At 39.6% G+C, this 15,896-nt stretch overlaps 1 protein-coding gene across 3 annotated transcripts in view; it reads right to left on the bottom strand.

Annotated features, from left to right (window-relative positions):
• UNC80 (unc-80 homolog, NALCN channel complex subunit) overlaps positions 1 to 15,896 on the bottom strand; it is a 248,069-nt gene that overhangs the window by 198,621 nt on the left and 33,552 nt on the right. For all 3 annotated transcript variants that reach the window (XM_024124665.1, XM_055079011.1, XM_024124666.1), the window contains exons 8-13: positions 10,346 to 10,607; positions 9,237 to 9,371; positions 6,420 to 6,636; positions 5,126 to 5,266; positions 3,893 to 4,161; positions 2,212 to 2,577 (exon numbers count right to left, since the gene is read on the bottom strand). In XM_024124665.1, coding sequence (XP_023980433.1) covers positions 2,212 to 2,577; positions 3,893 to 4,161; positions 5,126 to 5,266; positions 6,420 to 6,636; positions 9,237 to 9,371; positions 10,346 to 10,607 — 1,390 coding nt within the window. The remainder of the gene's footprint in view (positions 1 to 2,211; positions 2,578 to 3,892; positions 4,162 to 5,125; positions 5,267 to 6,419; positions 6,637 to 9,236; positions 9,372 to 10,345; positions 10,608 to 15,896) is intronic.

Here is a 15,896-nt window from a genome sequence, read left to right as displayed (position 1 = left end):
ACGCATGCCGCAACTAAGAGTTTGTATGCCACAACTAAGGAGCCCACGTGCCGCAACTAAGGAGCCCAGGAGCTGCAACTAAGGAGCATGCCTGCCACAACTAAGACCTGGTGCAACCAAATAAATAAATATTAAAAAACAAAACCAAAACCAAAAAATATCCCTACTACTTGGGTGAAATTTTTGAACTAAAAACAAAATTCTAATAATGAACTTCAGAGATCCTCATAAACATAACAAAGCCCTCATCAATTTAGGGAATATATAAGCTTTACTGATAAGAGCTTATCAAAATTTCACAACTTTAATTTTTTTCTTTCTATTTTCCCCTGAATATTATGACATAATGACATAGCACTATTCTCTCTTTGAGTGGCCACCTAAATTGACAGGTAAAAAAATTGAAAATGTAAGAATCTCACTGTTTGCTGTGTTTATAAATTTGGTCCTTATAACTTGTATTTGTTTGCTAATTCCTACATAACTGTTGATTGAATAACTCCTTAGATCTTAGGATTCAATATCAAATCCCTTGTGATCTATATCATCATTTAGATAATTTTCATGTGCAGTGAGATCTGAGGATCCTTGGATTGTCCTCAGTGATGTTTGGGAACGTAAGAAGTTAGGGACCTTAAGTACCAGAAGATTCTATTAGAATTGGAAAACATATACATGATTGAGGCAGGAGAAGAAATCTTAAAAGCTTAGGTTCAGGAACCTAAGAATATTGGGGCAGGAATAATTAGATCAGAGTCCACAAATATTGGGAAAAATGAGAGTAGACAATCAGGGAAGAAAACAGAGATGATTAAATGCACATTAAACATGCATCAGGTAGGACTGGAAAGAGATGGAGAAAAAAATAGAAAAGAGGAAAGAGCACTGGAACACTTATTCAGATGTAAAAACCTGATAGCCTACAAGAAAATAACAATTTATATTCTAGATAATATGTAGGTGGTAGAACTCTGTACAGTGAAATCTTATACTTCTAAACACTTGACCTGATGTGTAGATTGTCACCTGTTAGAGATTCAAATCTCTTGTTGATTTCAATTCCTTAGTAACATTTTCCAACTAAAACCCAAAACTGAAATCAGCATAAATTATATGAGTTTAAGCTTCAGTAGTTCTTATTTAAAATTCAAATTAAAAGAGAAAACTAATTACTGACGTTAAGCACTGAGATCATAAATCAGGTGTTGTCAAGTCAAAAGGAATTAAATTCAGGAACAATCAGTAATAAGAAAGCTAAAGACACCTGGAAGTGACACACTGAGACGTAAGAGAACCAAGGCTAGTCTTCCAAACCAACACCAACAAACCAACTAACTAAACAAACATTTTCCCTTTCTTTCCCTTTATCTGTGATTGAAGTAGGCTACCTAAAAATGTGTTCCTTAAATAAAGAGAAAGAACTTTATTTAAATTTTTTCAGGAAAATTATACTGCTTATTATGGACTATATGTTTGCGCCCCCCCCTCCAATTCATATGTTGAAGCCCTAACCCCCCAGGGTGATGGCATTTGGAGATGTGGCCTTTGGGAAGTAAATTTTAGGGTTAAATGAGGTCATGAGAGTGGAGTCCTGGTACAATAGGATTAGTGCCCTTATAAGAAGAGACACTGGAGAGCTTGCTCTCTCTTTCTCTGCGTGCACATAGAAAAAAGATGTCATGGGAGCACATAGCAAGATGGCAGCCACCTACAAGCCAAGAGAAGATGCTTCAGAATGAAATCTACCTTGCTGGCACTTTGATCTTGGACTTCTCACATCCAGAACTGTGAGAAATAAATTTCTGTAGTTTAAGTCACCCAATCTATTGTATTTTGTTTTGGCAGCCTGAGAAGACTAGAATGTCACTCTATTAGGTCAGACCTTGAAAGTTTTGAGAAAGAGACTGTTGTTGGCAGACTGAGAATTATGGCAATGTAGTGTATCTGAGATATTCTCTTGCAGAAATAACATGACCAGGAATTAGTTCTAACATTGCTTGGATGGCAACGGCTTTTGAATGTAGGATACAATTTCACGTAACTGTTTTTACTAATGCCTGCAGAGAACCTAATGAAGAGATTTCTAGACTCACCACTTTCTTGCTCTAGTGACTAGCTGCTATTCTGAGTCAACAAATTGCTGGCAAGCAAGAATTGGAAAGAAATCAGGAACAACATTTCAAGAGGACACAAAAGATGGTTCAGTCATACCTTCTCTTGGTTCTTATCATTCTTCTCATAGGGGCCTCCTCCTCCTCCTCCTCCACCTCCATCACCTCCTCCACCTCCTCCATTACCACCTCTTCCTTCTTCTCCTCCTCCATCTCCAGCTCCACTAACTGAAGGGCCCCCAAATCCACAGGTGGAACTTCCAGATACTCCTTTGAACTGGAACGTTCCCTCACTTGGTCTTTTTTCCACAGTCACATTTTCCTTGTTTTCACTCTTCTTTCTATTCTTTTCTACACAGGGCACCACACCAAGTTGAAGCAAGCATTCCACAATGCTCAGTGCCACATCGCAGATGCGAGAACTGACGTCATGGTTAAGGACAAGATAAACAGCCTTCAGAACCACCTGGGGGAAGACAAAAGTAAACTGAGAGTGATTAAGTTACTTGAATTACCTCTTCCTAAATAGATTTGGTTATTCCATTTAATACATTTCCTTTAGGCTGTTCTATGCACTTAAGCATAAATAATTCAGGTAATTTTCAGATGATCTTATTAAGCTGCATTGTGACCTTGTGTATGTGCTTAATATAGAGTACAAATCATCCAAGGAATTAAAAATGTATAAGTGTGTTATCTCACTTAAGGACTCTAAGACTTGCCATAATATAGAGAGTTAATGGAGATAACAAAACATAATGAATTAATGGGAGAGTAATTATCTGTCCAAATGGAAACTTGTTCAACTGATTTTTAAAATCAAAGTGTTTTAATTTCCTGCCAATAATGCTGTCTACCAATAATGGGTGAAGAGAAATGGTTTCCTTACGCACATAATAGAGGAACATTCGCAATTGCATCATTATCTACGTTCAATTTTAAAAGCAGAATATTTGCATGTTTAAATTATGTCCTTTTATTGATTTTAATATTTTAAATTATTTGCTGAGCCAGGTTCCCTAATGTGAAATAAAAAATTGTGTGACATATATTTGTAAAATATAACAACCCTTTCATTTGCTAATAACCATAATCAAGACAGGCATTCTTGAGAATGCAGGTTTAAATGTTTTAATGGACTTCTATTCATTTTCTCCTGATATATGGGTGGTTTATAGTCATGCTGCTTCTATAACGAAAGGAAACAAACAGAATTTTTTTACTTCCATTCTAGGAAAGAAGAACTTAGCGCGCGCACACACAAACGCGTATATTTACTACGTGGATTCAGGATTCACTAATGTTTTTAGATTATAAAAATATTCTGAGATCAGATCAAATCTAATGTAATGCCTAAGAAAAAAAAGAAAAGAAAAGGTGACTCTAAGATGGGTGATACACTTGTGAAATTCTTTTTTAAAAGGGTAGCTTTTTCAGGGACTTCCCTGGTGGCACGGGGGTTAAGACTCCACACTCCCAATGCAGGGGGCCGGGGTTCGATCCCTAGTCAGGGAACTAGATCCCACGTGTATGCCAAAACTAAGGAGGCCATGTGCCTCAACTAAGGAGCTGGCAAGCCACAACTAAGGAGCCTGCCTGCCGCAACTAAGACCCAGCACAACCAAATAAATAAATAAATATATTTTTTTAAAGGGTAACTTTTTCATTTAAAGGCTCAACATTTCTAAGAATTTATATGCACATTTTATCCAACATTGTAAAAACTGGGCCAAAGATGCAATATCTTTCAAGCTTCAGTAAGAAAAATTCTTGCTCCTTACAGAAAGATCAAGCATGCCATTCTTGTGGACAAAGTTATTGGTCCCATCAATATGTTCTGTGTCTTCCAAGTAGCTGTAGTTTATGCAGGAGTCTGTGAGGCTTCGAGGCAGGTTTGCACATGCCAGGGGTTCATGTGGCATCTCAGGTATAGGCACCTGGTTGCAGAGCTTCCTCATATGCTCACTGAAAAAGTCTGCATAGCCTACATTGAATGACGCCAATGTGGTATTGAAGGTTGCAACTGTGATAGTAGAGATCTGCGATCGCACTAAAAAAAGGAAAGCAATGTCTTAGTTTTCCCCATATTAACCTACGACATCACGTTAGACAATTATACTACTATTTAAATCATGACCACGATCACAGCATTAGCAGATATTTGACTAATAGTCTCAAAGCTATTCTCAACTCCCATGATGTTAAGTCATGTAATATCTGATAAACAATGAAGGCTACAGAAAATGTGAATTCTTAACTGGCTTCCTTGAGACCCAGGCTAGAATTTTTTGTCTAACAGGTGCATTTTACTCACTGTTAGATGACAGACCCTATTGGTATAGTTAAACTAGTTTGGTTGAAGTATTCCCCACAAGTAAATAGCTGTTAAAATATTTGGTTTTATCTAGTATATTTAGGTAACAGCAAATAAGAAATATTCTTTTTCTCCTTTGCTTAAGAATAATGGAACATAAATTTGTGGTGGTAACTAATAGATGTCAACAAATACTTGAAGTACAGTCCAGGGAAAAGAGGGACTAAATTTATGCTCATAGGTTAAGAACACAGAATAAGAAACCCGCATCTTGGATCTCATCCAGAGACACACATTTGCTCCACATAAAGCACAAAATAGCAGCTGTCTGGAAAGGGAATAGGTGGCCTTGGAAGGCAGGGACTTTCCTCCCACAGAAAGTGGACAAGCCCTTCAGAGGGACATCACAGAAGCCCTCAAGTTTCTCCAAGCCCTGTAGGTCTATGCTCTTTTGAAAACAACCATGAATGGCTTGCCCTTGCTTTCCCTGAGAGGCATGGTGTTCATAGTGTGCTATCCAATAGCTCTTGCTACTAAGGAAATTTTAAGAATGGCTCACAAATGAATTATCAAGCAATATAATACACGACTGCAATTTTTCAAAAAGCACACAGAGCCAGATTACAATGAAAATGGAACATGGAGTAAAAATAGGAAACGGAACCTGGACGCCCACCTGCAGCGGCCGCCTCCAACCCACCTTCCTTGACGGTGTTTTCCCCATGGCTGTTGGAGTGGTCTGGAAGGTCGCTCACCAGCGTGTGATGAGAGTGGGAGTGCCTGCCACTCAGGCTCTCCATCTCAGTGGCCGCGTCCGAGCTGCCCCGCCGGGTAAATTTCCCTGAGATGGACAAGAGCACCACAAGAGGGTTTGAAAATCTGAAAGATTCTCTGCCAAGATTTTGTCTGTCCAAAGGACAGCAGTGATAGTGAAGGTATATTAGGCAGTATGTGAGGCACAGCCGACTAGCTTGCCTTGGGAACATTCAGGGTCGAGATGATTAATGACACTGCCTTTGATAAGGTCAGTCCCAATCTAAGCCAAATGTCAGAAACCATCTGTTAGTCCCCCGCTAGCTGTCAGCTCTTGCTTTTAAGCTGGCCTTCTTAATATGACATCCAGAAAGAAAAAAAAAAAAGCTCCTTTTCCTTTTCGTTACATCTTCCTTTTTTAATATGAGTTAAAGGGAAGTCTGTCTTTGGATTCACAATGAAAGTTAATGCACAGAACCCTCTAAGGCCATGTGTCCACATCAAGAATGATCTAATACAGAGAACAAACTTGCGGTTGCCAAGGTGGAGGCGGGTGGGGTAGAGGAGAGAAAGAATGGGAACTGGGAATGAGCAGAGGCAAACTATTATATATAGGATGGATAAGCAACATCCTACTGTACAGCACAGGGAACTATAGTCAATATCCTGTGACACCGCCTGCCGATGCAGGGGAGCCGGGTTCGCGCCCCGGTCTGGGAGGATCCCGCGTGCCGCGGAGCGGCTGGGCTCGTGAGCCGTGGCCGCTGGGCCTGCGCGTCCGGAGCCTGTGCTCCGCAACGGGAGAGGCCGCAGCGGAGGGAGGCCCGCATACCACAAAAAAAAAAAAAAAAAATATCCTGTGACAAATCATAATGGAAAAGAATATGAAAAAGTATATATATATATATATATCTCTGAGTCACTTTGCTGTACAGAAGAAATTAACACAATATTGTATATCAACTATACTTCAATAAAATAAAATCACTGAACTATAGAATGATCTAAGAAATAGGGCTATGACCTGTCTAATTATACAGGATTGCTGCATAATTCAATTATCTGCATTTCTCTGGCTATGAAGACACAGCATTATTTTGGTCCTGGGGAGCCTGTATTTGGGCCCAAATTCCTTGACTAAACTGTTCAAGAAAGATCCAGATTTCCCTGGGAGCCCTAGATCCAGATTTCTAAACAGGTCACTGAAGCTCTGCCCTACTTTGGAAGGTCCTTGTGGTCACCTAAAATGGTGGTTTGCCAGCCTCCTTTTTCCATGCTTCGCCTGTCTTCTCCAAGCCCAGAGAAACTTCCGAAGGAGAATGCGCTGCAGGTGGGGGACACATCCAGGTGGTCCTCGTGCAGCAGGAATGGCACTCCCATTCTCCGAGGCCGCCTCTTCCCTGCGTGGTGGAATGGGATGGAACCTTTTCTCTCTCTGTCTTCTTTGCGGCTCTTGAACTACAGAAATGAGAGATGAAGGGTCAGGCACAGGGCAAAGGCAAGGTTACAGTCTGTTTCCCAAAGGGCTCCATGATCTGGGGTAAAATACAGGAAATGTTTCAGGAAAAGGAGACCTGGAAAGTCACTGAATGTCATCCAATAGAGATGGAAGAAATTTCTACAATGTATCAAAAGAGTGAAAGAAACTAAGGAAAAGATAACGTATTTCCTGAGGGTTTTTTTGCTCCGTTGGGTTTGAGGAATGCTTCTCAAAGTGTAGTTCCTAGACCAGCAGCATCAGTGCCTGGGAAACTGTCAGAAATGCAAATGTTCAGGTTCAACCCCAGACATACTGGATCAGAAACCCAAAACGGGAAGCCAGCAATGTGTTTTAATAAGCCCTGTAGGTGATTCTGATGCTTGGTAAAACTTGAGAAACCCTGGGTTAAGAGTATAGGATCCCTGAGTCATCACTTGGATCAGCCAGTCTTTTTCTGTTCCATTTCTCCAGACTGAGATACATTGTTTCAGCCAAACAACTTCAAATGTGTGCCTCTGTGCATAAGGAGAGGCAACTCTATTACTCCTACCAGTCAAATAAGTTCAAGGTCCAGTATAACTAAGAGTTTAGAATTGCTTGGAAATCTTTTAAAATATATCGATGTCTGGGCCTAACCTTCAGCAATTGTGACTTAACAGGTCTGGGGTCAGGTCTGGGGTCAGGCCTGGGCACTTGAATTTTTTAAAGTTCTGCAGAGATTCTCATGTGCAGCCAGTATGGAAAACCTCTTTTGCCCCGACTGAATGACATTTTTAGAAAAACTACAGCCATTGCTTATTACTGCATCATCAATGCAGGCAGAGGACTACTTGCGTAGCAACACTCTGAGTTCATAGATAGGTTGTTAATTCTGTGTTATTCATTGACATAAACCAGTCATTTTGCAAAAGAGAAAAATAAGCCATCACACATATATTATTCTACACATATTATTTTCTATTTGATTAGCTCCATTCACTTATAAAATAGAGAGGTGAAGTGTGGATTCATAAGAGCATGAATTATTTAGTTAGAAGACCTAGTTGTGAGTTCGGACTCAACCTTTCAAAAACTATATTAAGTTTTTAAGGCTCAATCTCATTTCATTTTTTTTTTTTTGAGAATAATAATTAACATTTATTGAGTACTTGCTAAGCACCAGGCACAATAAAGACTTTACATGCATTATCTCAATCCTCATAACCTTTTGAGTTAAGTATATTATGTACCCATTTATAGATGAAGAAACCAATATCATTTTGCCAGTATCACATGAGTAGAAAGTGGTAGGGCTGGAATTTGAACCCCAGTCAAATGACTCCCAAGTCAGTTTATTTGCACAAAGACTCCACCTTTAATTTCCCACCTTTATGGTTCTAGCTTCTTATGGATGTTCAATGAATATGTTGAATGGAAACCTATACTGTCATTCACAAAGAGAAGTGATGGTCGTAAACCTAGGGGACAGTTATAAAGATTTACTACTTTATCAACAAAACTTGGTTTGTCCATTGCCTTTAAAACAGAGATGACTTCAAGAATAAATGTTCCGTGATGATCCCATCACTTTAAGAACTGCAGTAAGACTCAGTTTCTTAGGTGTAAATTGCGGAGAATAAAAATCTCACTGGAGGACTTCCCTGGTGGTGCAGTGGTTAAGAATCCGCCTGCCAATGCAGGGGACACAGGTGCGAGCCCTGGTCCAGGAAGATCCCACATGCCGCGGAGCAACTAAGCCCGTGCGCCAAAACTACTGAGCCTGCACTCTAGAGCCCGTGAGCCACAACAACTGAGCCTGTGTGCCGCAACTACTGAAGCCCACGCGCCTAGAGCCCGTACTCCGCAACAAGAGAAGCCACTGCAATGAGAAGCCTGCGCACCGCAACAAAGAGTAGCCCCCGCTCGCCACAACTAGAGAAAGCCCGCGCGCAGCAACGAAGACCCAACGCAGCCAAAAATAAATAAATAAATAAATAATAAATTTTAAAAAAAAACAAAACAGACCTTAGGAAAAAAAAGTCTCATTGGATTAAATGAGAATTATTTATATAAAGTGCTAGGTAAAATGAGAATGAGCCATACAAATGTAAGTTACCATTACTGCTACTACAACCATGTCCATAACCACACTACTAAAAGCACTTTACACACATCATCAGGATTGAGTTCTGTAAAAAAAACAAAACAGACCTTAGGAAAAAAAGTCTCATTGGATTAAATGAGAATTATTTATATAAAGTGCTAGGTAAAATGAGAATGAGCCATACAAATGTAAGTTACCATTACTGCTACTACAACCATGTCCATAACCACACTACTAAAAGCACTTTACACACATCATCAGGATTAAGTTCTGTAACAACCCCACATAACATGTAGAATGGGAAGTACTCATGCACAAGGAGGGACTTGCTCAAGGTCATGCTGCCAACCAGTGCTATAACTGGGAGTGGATCTCTGTTCTGAAGTCCCTTCTCCATCCCACCCAACTCCGCAGCATGATGAGAAGCACCTCATGCCCCATTGTGTATTATTTTTTTATTACCAAAATGCAAAGAACATAAATGGTTCTACTCACCTTCTTAAAAATGTTCATGCCAAGGTCTGAAGAAAGATCCGGGACTGCAGACCTACGTAGGTTGGTCAATGAAACTTTGGAAAAAGCCTCAGAGCTGAGAGATTTTTCCTCTTCATTACACTTCATGGTGAGATCCTTAATAGGCAATAAAGGTAGATTAATGGTCAAGGACTTAGAGATATATTTCATATTAATTGTAACTTCTGTTTGGAGTTTCAACAGTGAGACTACAAAGTTCCAGATTTAGGAAAGCTAAGAAAATAAGGAGGGGACAGGTATCTCTTTTTTCTTTCTATTAAAAAAAAAAAAGTGTTTTTACATTTAATGATTCACCAGAGGAGATATTCACTTTGGGCAGAATCATCTATTACTAAAACAGAGCATATTTCCTTTTCATTTTGATATTGCTCCTGTTTATTTTCAGAATGTGCAGACGTCTTTTAGACACAGCCAAATCACATTTCAGTAAGCCCAAACAACTGGAACGCACAGTGAATCGTACTTTTCTCTACATATTCAATAAGTGGTGTTGATGAAAAAGATGAAAAGAACAAGTATTCAAGCTGGTATTAGGACTTTCATTTATCAAAAAGTGATTTTCAGGGGGATGTCATCAGTGCACATTCAGTTTATTCCTCCAAATATCTATAACAAAGAGCAAGACTATATATGAAAAAATGATATTGCTAATGATGACATTGAGGCACTGGAAAATGTTGAGCTATGCAAAAGGAGGTTACATCACGTTCAGTACAATGCTAGTGGCATGCATTTGATAATATCATTAATTGACACTTATATGTGAAAACTCTCAATTAACTAGCATTTTGATTAGCAGAGGATCCATTTTCCATTATTCTGGATCAACAGAGGCTTATCTAGATAACTGTGTATAAGAGGCATTTAGATAACACCTCTTTGAATGGTCAATTAAATGCTAAAGAACAGCAAAAGGGTCCAGCAGTAAAAGATGGAAAATAGCATCAGAGTAACCCACCAATCCAACAGTCAGCACTGGGATAAATAAGAGTTGGATGCATAGAAGAGAAAAAGAATCTGTTATGGCTGAAGTTGTTGGTTCAAATGATAATGGACCAAGTTTCTCTTACTTGGGTTTTGTGTGTGTTCACTAGTGAGGGAGCTGCCGCCACCATGGAGCTACTTCTGGGTCTGGGCAGGAGAGGAATATCTGGCTCTGTGGGCTTTTCTGGCTTCTCTTCCAACATGTGTCTCAGCCTTTGTAGATAGTACATCAGAGACCACTGAGTGCCCTCCTCAGACCAATGGGGCTGGAGTAGGCAGCGAAGAACAGCAATGTCAAAGTAGGTGGCATAGCGGGACCTTTGGCATGGAGGAATCACGAGAGAGACCCTGTTCCCAATGGCAGAAAGAACATGATTATCCTGGCAGTCATACATTCCAAGGGGAGGCACAACGTAGCTTATAACTCTGCTTTTCTCATTTGGTCATTTATTCATTCACTTATCTCTTGTCTGGTTTACTCTACTGTCCTCCTAACTGGTCTCACTCATTTTGCTTTTGCTAGATACTACCTAGAAGTAGAGACATTTGAGAGAGTTTTGAAGGATAAGTAGCAATTACACAGACAAAGCTGAGGATGGGTCAGAAGAGTGGATCAGCATTTCAGTCAGAGGGAACAATGCCTACGAAGGCATGGATTTTTTTAAAAATCATGAGTTTTAAGTCGGTGGGGGAGAATCATGCAGTTGGTATAGTTGGCGAGTAATTTGGGTGGTGGACACTGATGAGAGTCTATAAAAACAGATGAGGTTCAGATCATGATGTTTCTTTTATGCCAAGCTATCAGGTTGACTTCAACCTTGATAGAAATGGGCATAATATTTGTGTACTTCATTGGGATATTTTAATTTCAGTTTGATAATATTATGTAAAAGAGCCAAGGAAACTGCAAAGTACTAAACAAACAGAAGTTATACTCTGAGGAAAATGAAATCATTTTGAAAATTCTAAAGTCATATATCCGTATAAGACAGCAAAACTAATTTTTAAAAAAGCTCAGAATTCTGGAATTCTATTATTCAGTTTAAACACACAATATATTCATTATTTAATGTTCAACTTAATTGCACTACAAATTAGTTTTAAGCAATTACTCAGCATCTCAGGTATCTTAGGGGATATGAAGGTAAGTAAGTTCAAATTCCTCACCTTGAGGAAAGTATGGTCTGGTGAGAATGATAGACAATACATGACAAATTATAAACTTAGAACTTCTGGAATCCAAAGATGGAATCTTAAATCTAAAATCTGAAATTAACCCCCAGCATAATTTCTTCCTGAATTAAATGATACAAGAGAGAAAATTTTATACCCTGCTATCAACTAGCAAATGGTGCCACCCACACATGAAGAGTTTCAGAAAAAATATATATATATGTATAACTGATTCACTTTGTTGTAAAGCAGAAACTAACACACCGTTGTAAAGCAATTATACTCCAATAAAGATGTTAAAAAAAGTTGATAAGAAAAAAAAAAATGCAGCCACTGAGAGTGAGGAGAGGTTCTCCTTAATTTACTAGGCACATATTTTTTGAACTGGAGGTTATGTCTCATTACTGGTTCAAGAAATTAATTCAAAAGGATATGACTCTTATTAAAATGTTAACTAGAATAAAAACTATCAAAATGCAACAAAGGATTTGTATGGTTGGTGATATTTCTGTTTCACTTTACATACTTGCCGTGAGTCATGAGTAAAATATATTTCTTACTGTGGGTGCAGTAAAAAGTTCAGATATGCAAACCCCGACCAGGTCTGGTGCCCTGTGAATCATTTTCATAGACTTTCTAGTCCCCTACCAAAGCACGTGATGCCCTTTCTCCTCTCTACTCTCATTAGCATTGCCTGGCATGTGGAGGGGTGACTGTCTCTGTACACGATGGTTGTGACCGTTGATGCTTTCTTGTAGTCTAATATTCTTGAATATTTTAATGGAAGTAGCAAACTAAGTAAAAGTTACAATTCAACCACATAAGTTGCTACGATACTAATTATTTGACCAAGTGGGCAGTCAACTGATTGTAGAAAGCGTTTCTTCATATAAGTTCCTATGTATGGAATGTTAGAGTTTATCCCTCTTACAGGGGAGCTAGAATACACTTTGGACATCAACAGCATGGCAACTTTTAATCCATCAGGAAGTCCCATAGATTCTCCTTCCAACCACTTTGCATCAGCTCCACAGACCCCAACATGTCCCATTAGGCTTTACTGCAATTACTTCTTCCTAGTCTCATTGCTTCTTCTCTTGTTTCTCCACTCCTCTGCTCAAACCCCTCCAAAAGATTTTTAAATAAAAATCTTAAAATAAAATGCAAGCTGTTTACAGTGGCCAACATGGCCTGCATAATCTGGCTGTGTCTATCACTCTAACCTCATTATCATGCTTGCACTGGTGTGCCAGTTATTTATTTTTCCCTCTTAACTCCAAATTCATCTTTTTTGCTTGCTCTGTGAAAATGGATTCGGGTCCTTTTAATATTTTTCTGTTGACAGCTGACACAATGTTAAGCGTTGTCAGTAGAGGGAATGGAAGAGGTTTTGCAAGAGGAAAGAATTTTGCTTCCTGGTTCTGATGGACTTGCTTGGCACATCCCTGCACTGTGTGCGGCTTCTCCAGTACCAGGCTCCCGTCGCGTCTGTGCGTGTCCAGTGCTGAGCTCCTGCAGTGCACACGGCTTCCCCAGTGTGCAGCGTCTGCAGCCTGGGTGTTTTTTCTAGCACCGGGCTCCTGCCGCACTCACAGCTCTTCCTGTGCCCAGCTCTTACCGTGATCAGTTGCCGGCAGCACCCAGTGGCCAACAGCTTCCCTGGCACATCCTGTTTCAGGAAGTTCTGTAGCAAAGTGCCTCTACTAAGAGGCCCCCCCATGAACAGCTTTCCCTAGCACCCTAGAGAGTGGATTTCTGACAAGTTCCAGAGGGCAGATTTCCAGCAAGTTCCCCTGATACAACACCACGCTGACTTCTCTGCCATTCAGTGAGGTGTGACTCTGTCCTCTCCGACAAGGTCTGGATCTCAGTCCTGGAGGGGCTTCTTCCTTGGGTGTTGTGCCTGAGCTTCAAAGTTGGTGACTGCTCCATTATATCTGCTATTTCTATATGCTTTAGAATTCTCTTTACTTCTTACTAGCTGGTCTCTCATTACCCCAATAGCCCAATCCTCTGTTATACTTAATAATTCACTAGATTAAACTTGCCCTGTCCAAATTACTGTGTGGTTTCTCCTTCCTGATTGGACCCATCTGGATACATCTGGTAGCTGTGCTCCACTCACACTGACCTTCTTACTACCCCTGAATACATCAAGCTTTTGCCTGCTTCAGAGCTTTTCTCTATGTGGAAATTTCTATCCTTATGACCTAAGCTTTATCTGAGTTCTGTTCCAATGTCATCTTTTCAGAGAGGTCTTTCCTAACCATTATGGGAAATGGCTTCACTCTCCCACTATTCATCTCTTCATCTTGTTCTAATTTTCTTCACAGCACATGGCATGACTTGAAATTATATTCTATTTTGTTTACATGCTTATTGACTGTCTTCATTTATTTGAATAAACTGATAAACTTCAGAAACGGATTCAAAACAAAGATGGTGAAATCAATGGCTTTTGTACATACAAGCAATAAACATTTTGAAAATGTAAATAAGAAAGGCCTTTTCAGGATTTCCCTGGTAGCACTGTGGTTAAGAATCTGCCTGAAAATTCAGGGGAAACGGGTTTGATCCCTGGTTTGGGAAGATCCCACATGCCGTGGAGCAACTAAGCCTATACGCCACAACTACTGAGCCTGCATGCCACAACTACTGAAGCTTGCACGCTCTAGGGCCCACGTGCCGCAACTACTGAGCCCACATGCTGCAACTACTCAAGCCTGCACACCTAGAGCCCGTGTTCTGCAACAAGAGAAGCCACTGCAATGAGAAGCCCACATATATAACTTATTAATACATTCAAATTTAAATAATATTTGACCTAACAAACTGAAGATAAACATCCACTCCAAAAAGTAAGGGAAAGAAAGATCAATTTAACATCAATTGGTATCAGTTTAGGTAGGGAATATCTAACACTCAACATAAGATTTGATCATTGTCCTATATTATGGTTTACAAACCACTGGAAAAAAATAATCAGTATCAGGATATATTAGGAAAGATTGCACAGGCACTAAACAAGTTAGCCTAGAACATCAACCCACAAACTAAAAGAGAATGGTAATACAAGAAGTTGGCGACACTTGGAAACCACTATAGACAGTACTATAGAACATTTAAAAAAATCTTAATAAACAAAAAGACAAACTATAATCATTGGAATAAATACTCAATTCTATAAAGATTTCCACTCTTTATAGGTGGAATCCATAAGTTTAATGTAATTATCTTTTGTGTTCTGTACCCAGTTTCAATGTGTGGAGGTAGGAAGGGAGTGTTTCCCACATCACCAACAATTCTCTGGACACCGACTGGATGTCCTACAATATAACTCAATTCTGACACCTCCTACCTGGAGGTAATGTCAGCTTCTACATGTTAAGGGTTCAGTGCTACAAGACTGCTCCCACTCCACTTCAGACACCAGTCACAAGTCCAGGTTGTTACCAGTGCTTCTGACCTACTAGCTATAGATGGAGGTTCCCACAACCCCTGCCCCAGGACTTCAGCTTCCAGCTGCAAGTCCAGGTTGTTACCTGTACTTCTGAATGACTGGCTACAAATCAGATGTTCCCATGGTCCCCTCCTTGGGTTTAATTAATTCACTAGAGAGGCTAACAGCATTCAGGAAACTCATGTACTCACTAGATTATCAGATTATAAAAGGATATAACTCAAGAACAGCCAGACAGAAGAGATGCATAAGGCAAGGTATGGGGAAAGGGCACGGAGCTTTCATGCCTTCTCTAGGCTCGCCACTGTCCCAGCACTTCCATGTGTTCACCAGCCTGGAAGCTCTCTGAACCCTCTCTTTTGGGTTTTTAAGGAGGCTTCATTACATAGGCACGATTGATTAAATCACTGACCATTGGCAACTAATTCAACCTCCAGTCTGTCTCCCCTTTAGGGAGGTCAGGGGTGAGGCTAAATTTTCCAACCCTCTAATCACGTGATTAGTTCTCCCGGCAGCCAGCCCTTAACCTGAGATGCTGTCCAAAAGTCACCTCATTAACATAACAAAAGACACCTTTGCTCCCCTCATCACTTAGGAAACTCTAAGGGTTGTAGGATGTTTGTACCAGAAACAAGGACAAAGACCACATAGCATATATTTCTTTTTATAAATCACAATATCACAAATTCTAACCAAAATTCTAAAGGGATTTATCTTTTAGAAATCGATAAGACTGTTCTGAACTTTAACTGGATGGATGAAAAAAAGTTTGGGACTAATCAAGAAAGGTTAACAGGAAGTATAAAGAGTATAAATTGCCAGATATTAATCTGTGTTTTACAACAGTAATATTTAGCAAAGGGTTTAAACAAAAGTTCAGTGGTATGAAATATGGAGCTACAAAAGATTCAAAAATTTACAATAATTTAATATATAAAAAAGGTCATGAATCAAATTAGTTCAAAGAATATATTAGTCAATAATATTGGCATAATTGACTTACT

Source organism: Physeter macrocephalus, chromosome 2, assembly GCF_002837175.3.
Source record: "Physeter macrocephalus isolate SW-GA chromosome 2, ASM283717v5, whole genome shotgun sequence".
NCBI lineage: Eukaryota > Metazoa > Chordata > Mammalia > Artiodactyla > Physeteridae > Physeter > Physeter macrocephalus.
This window is presented reverse-complemented; position numbering and strand designations above follow the sequence as displayed.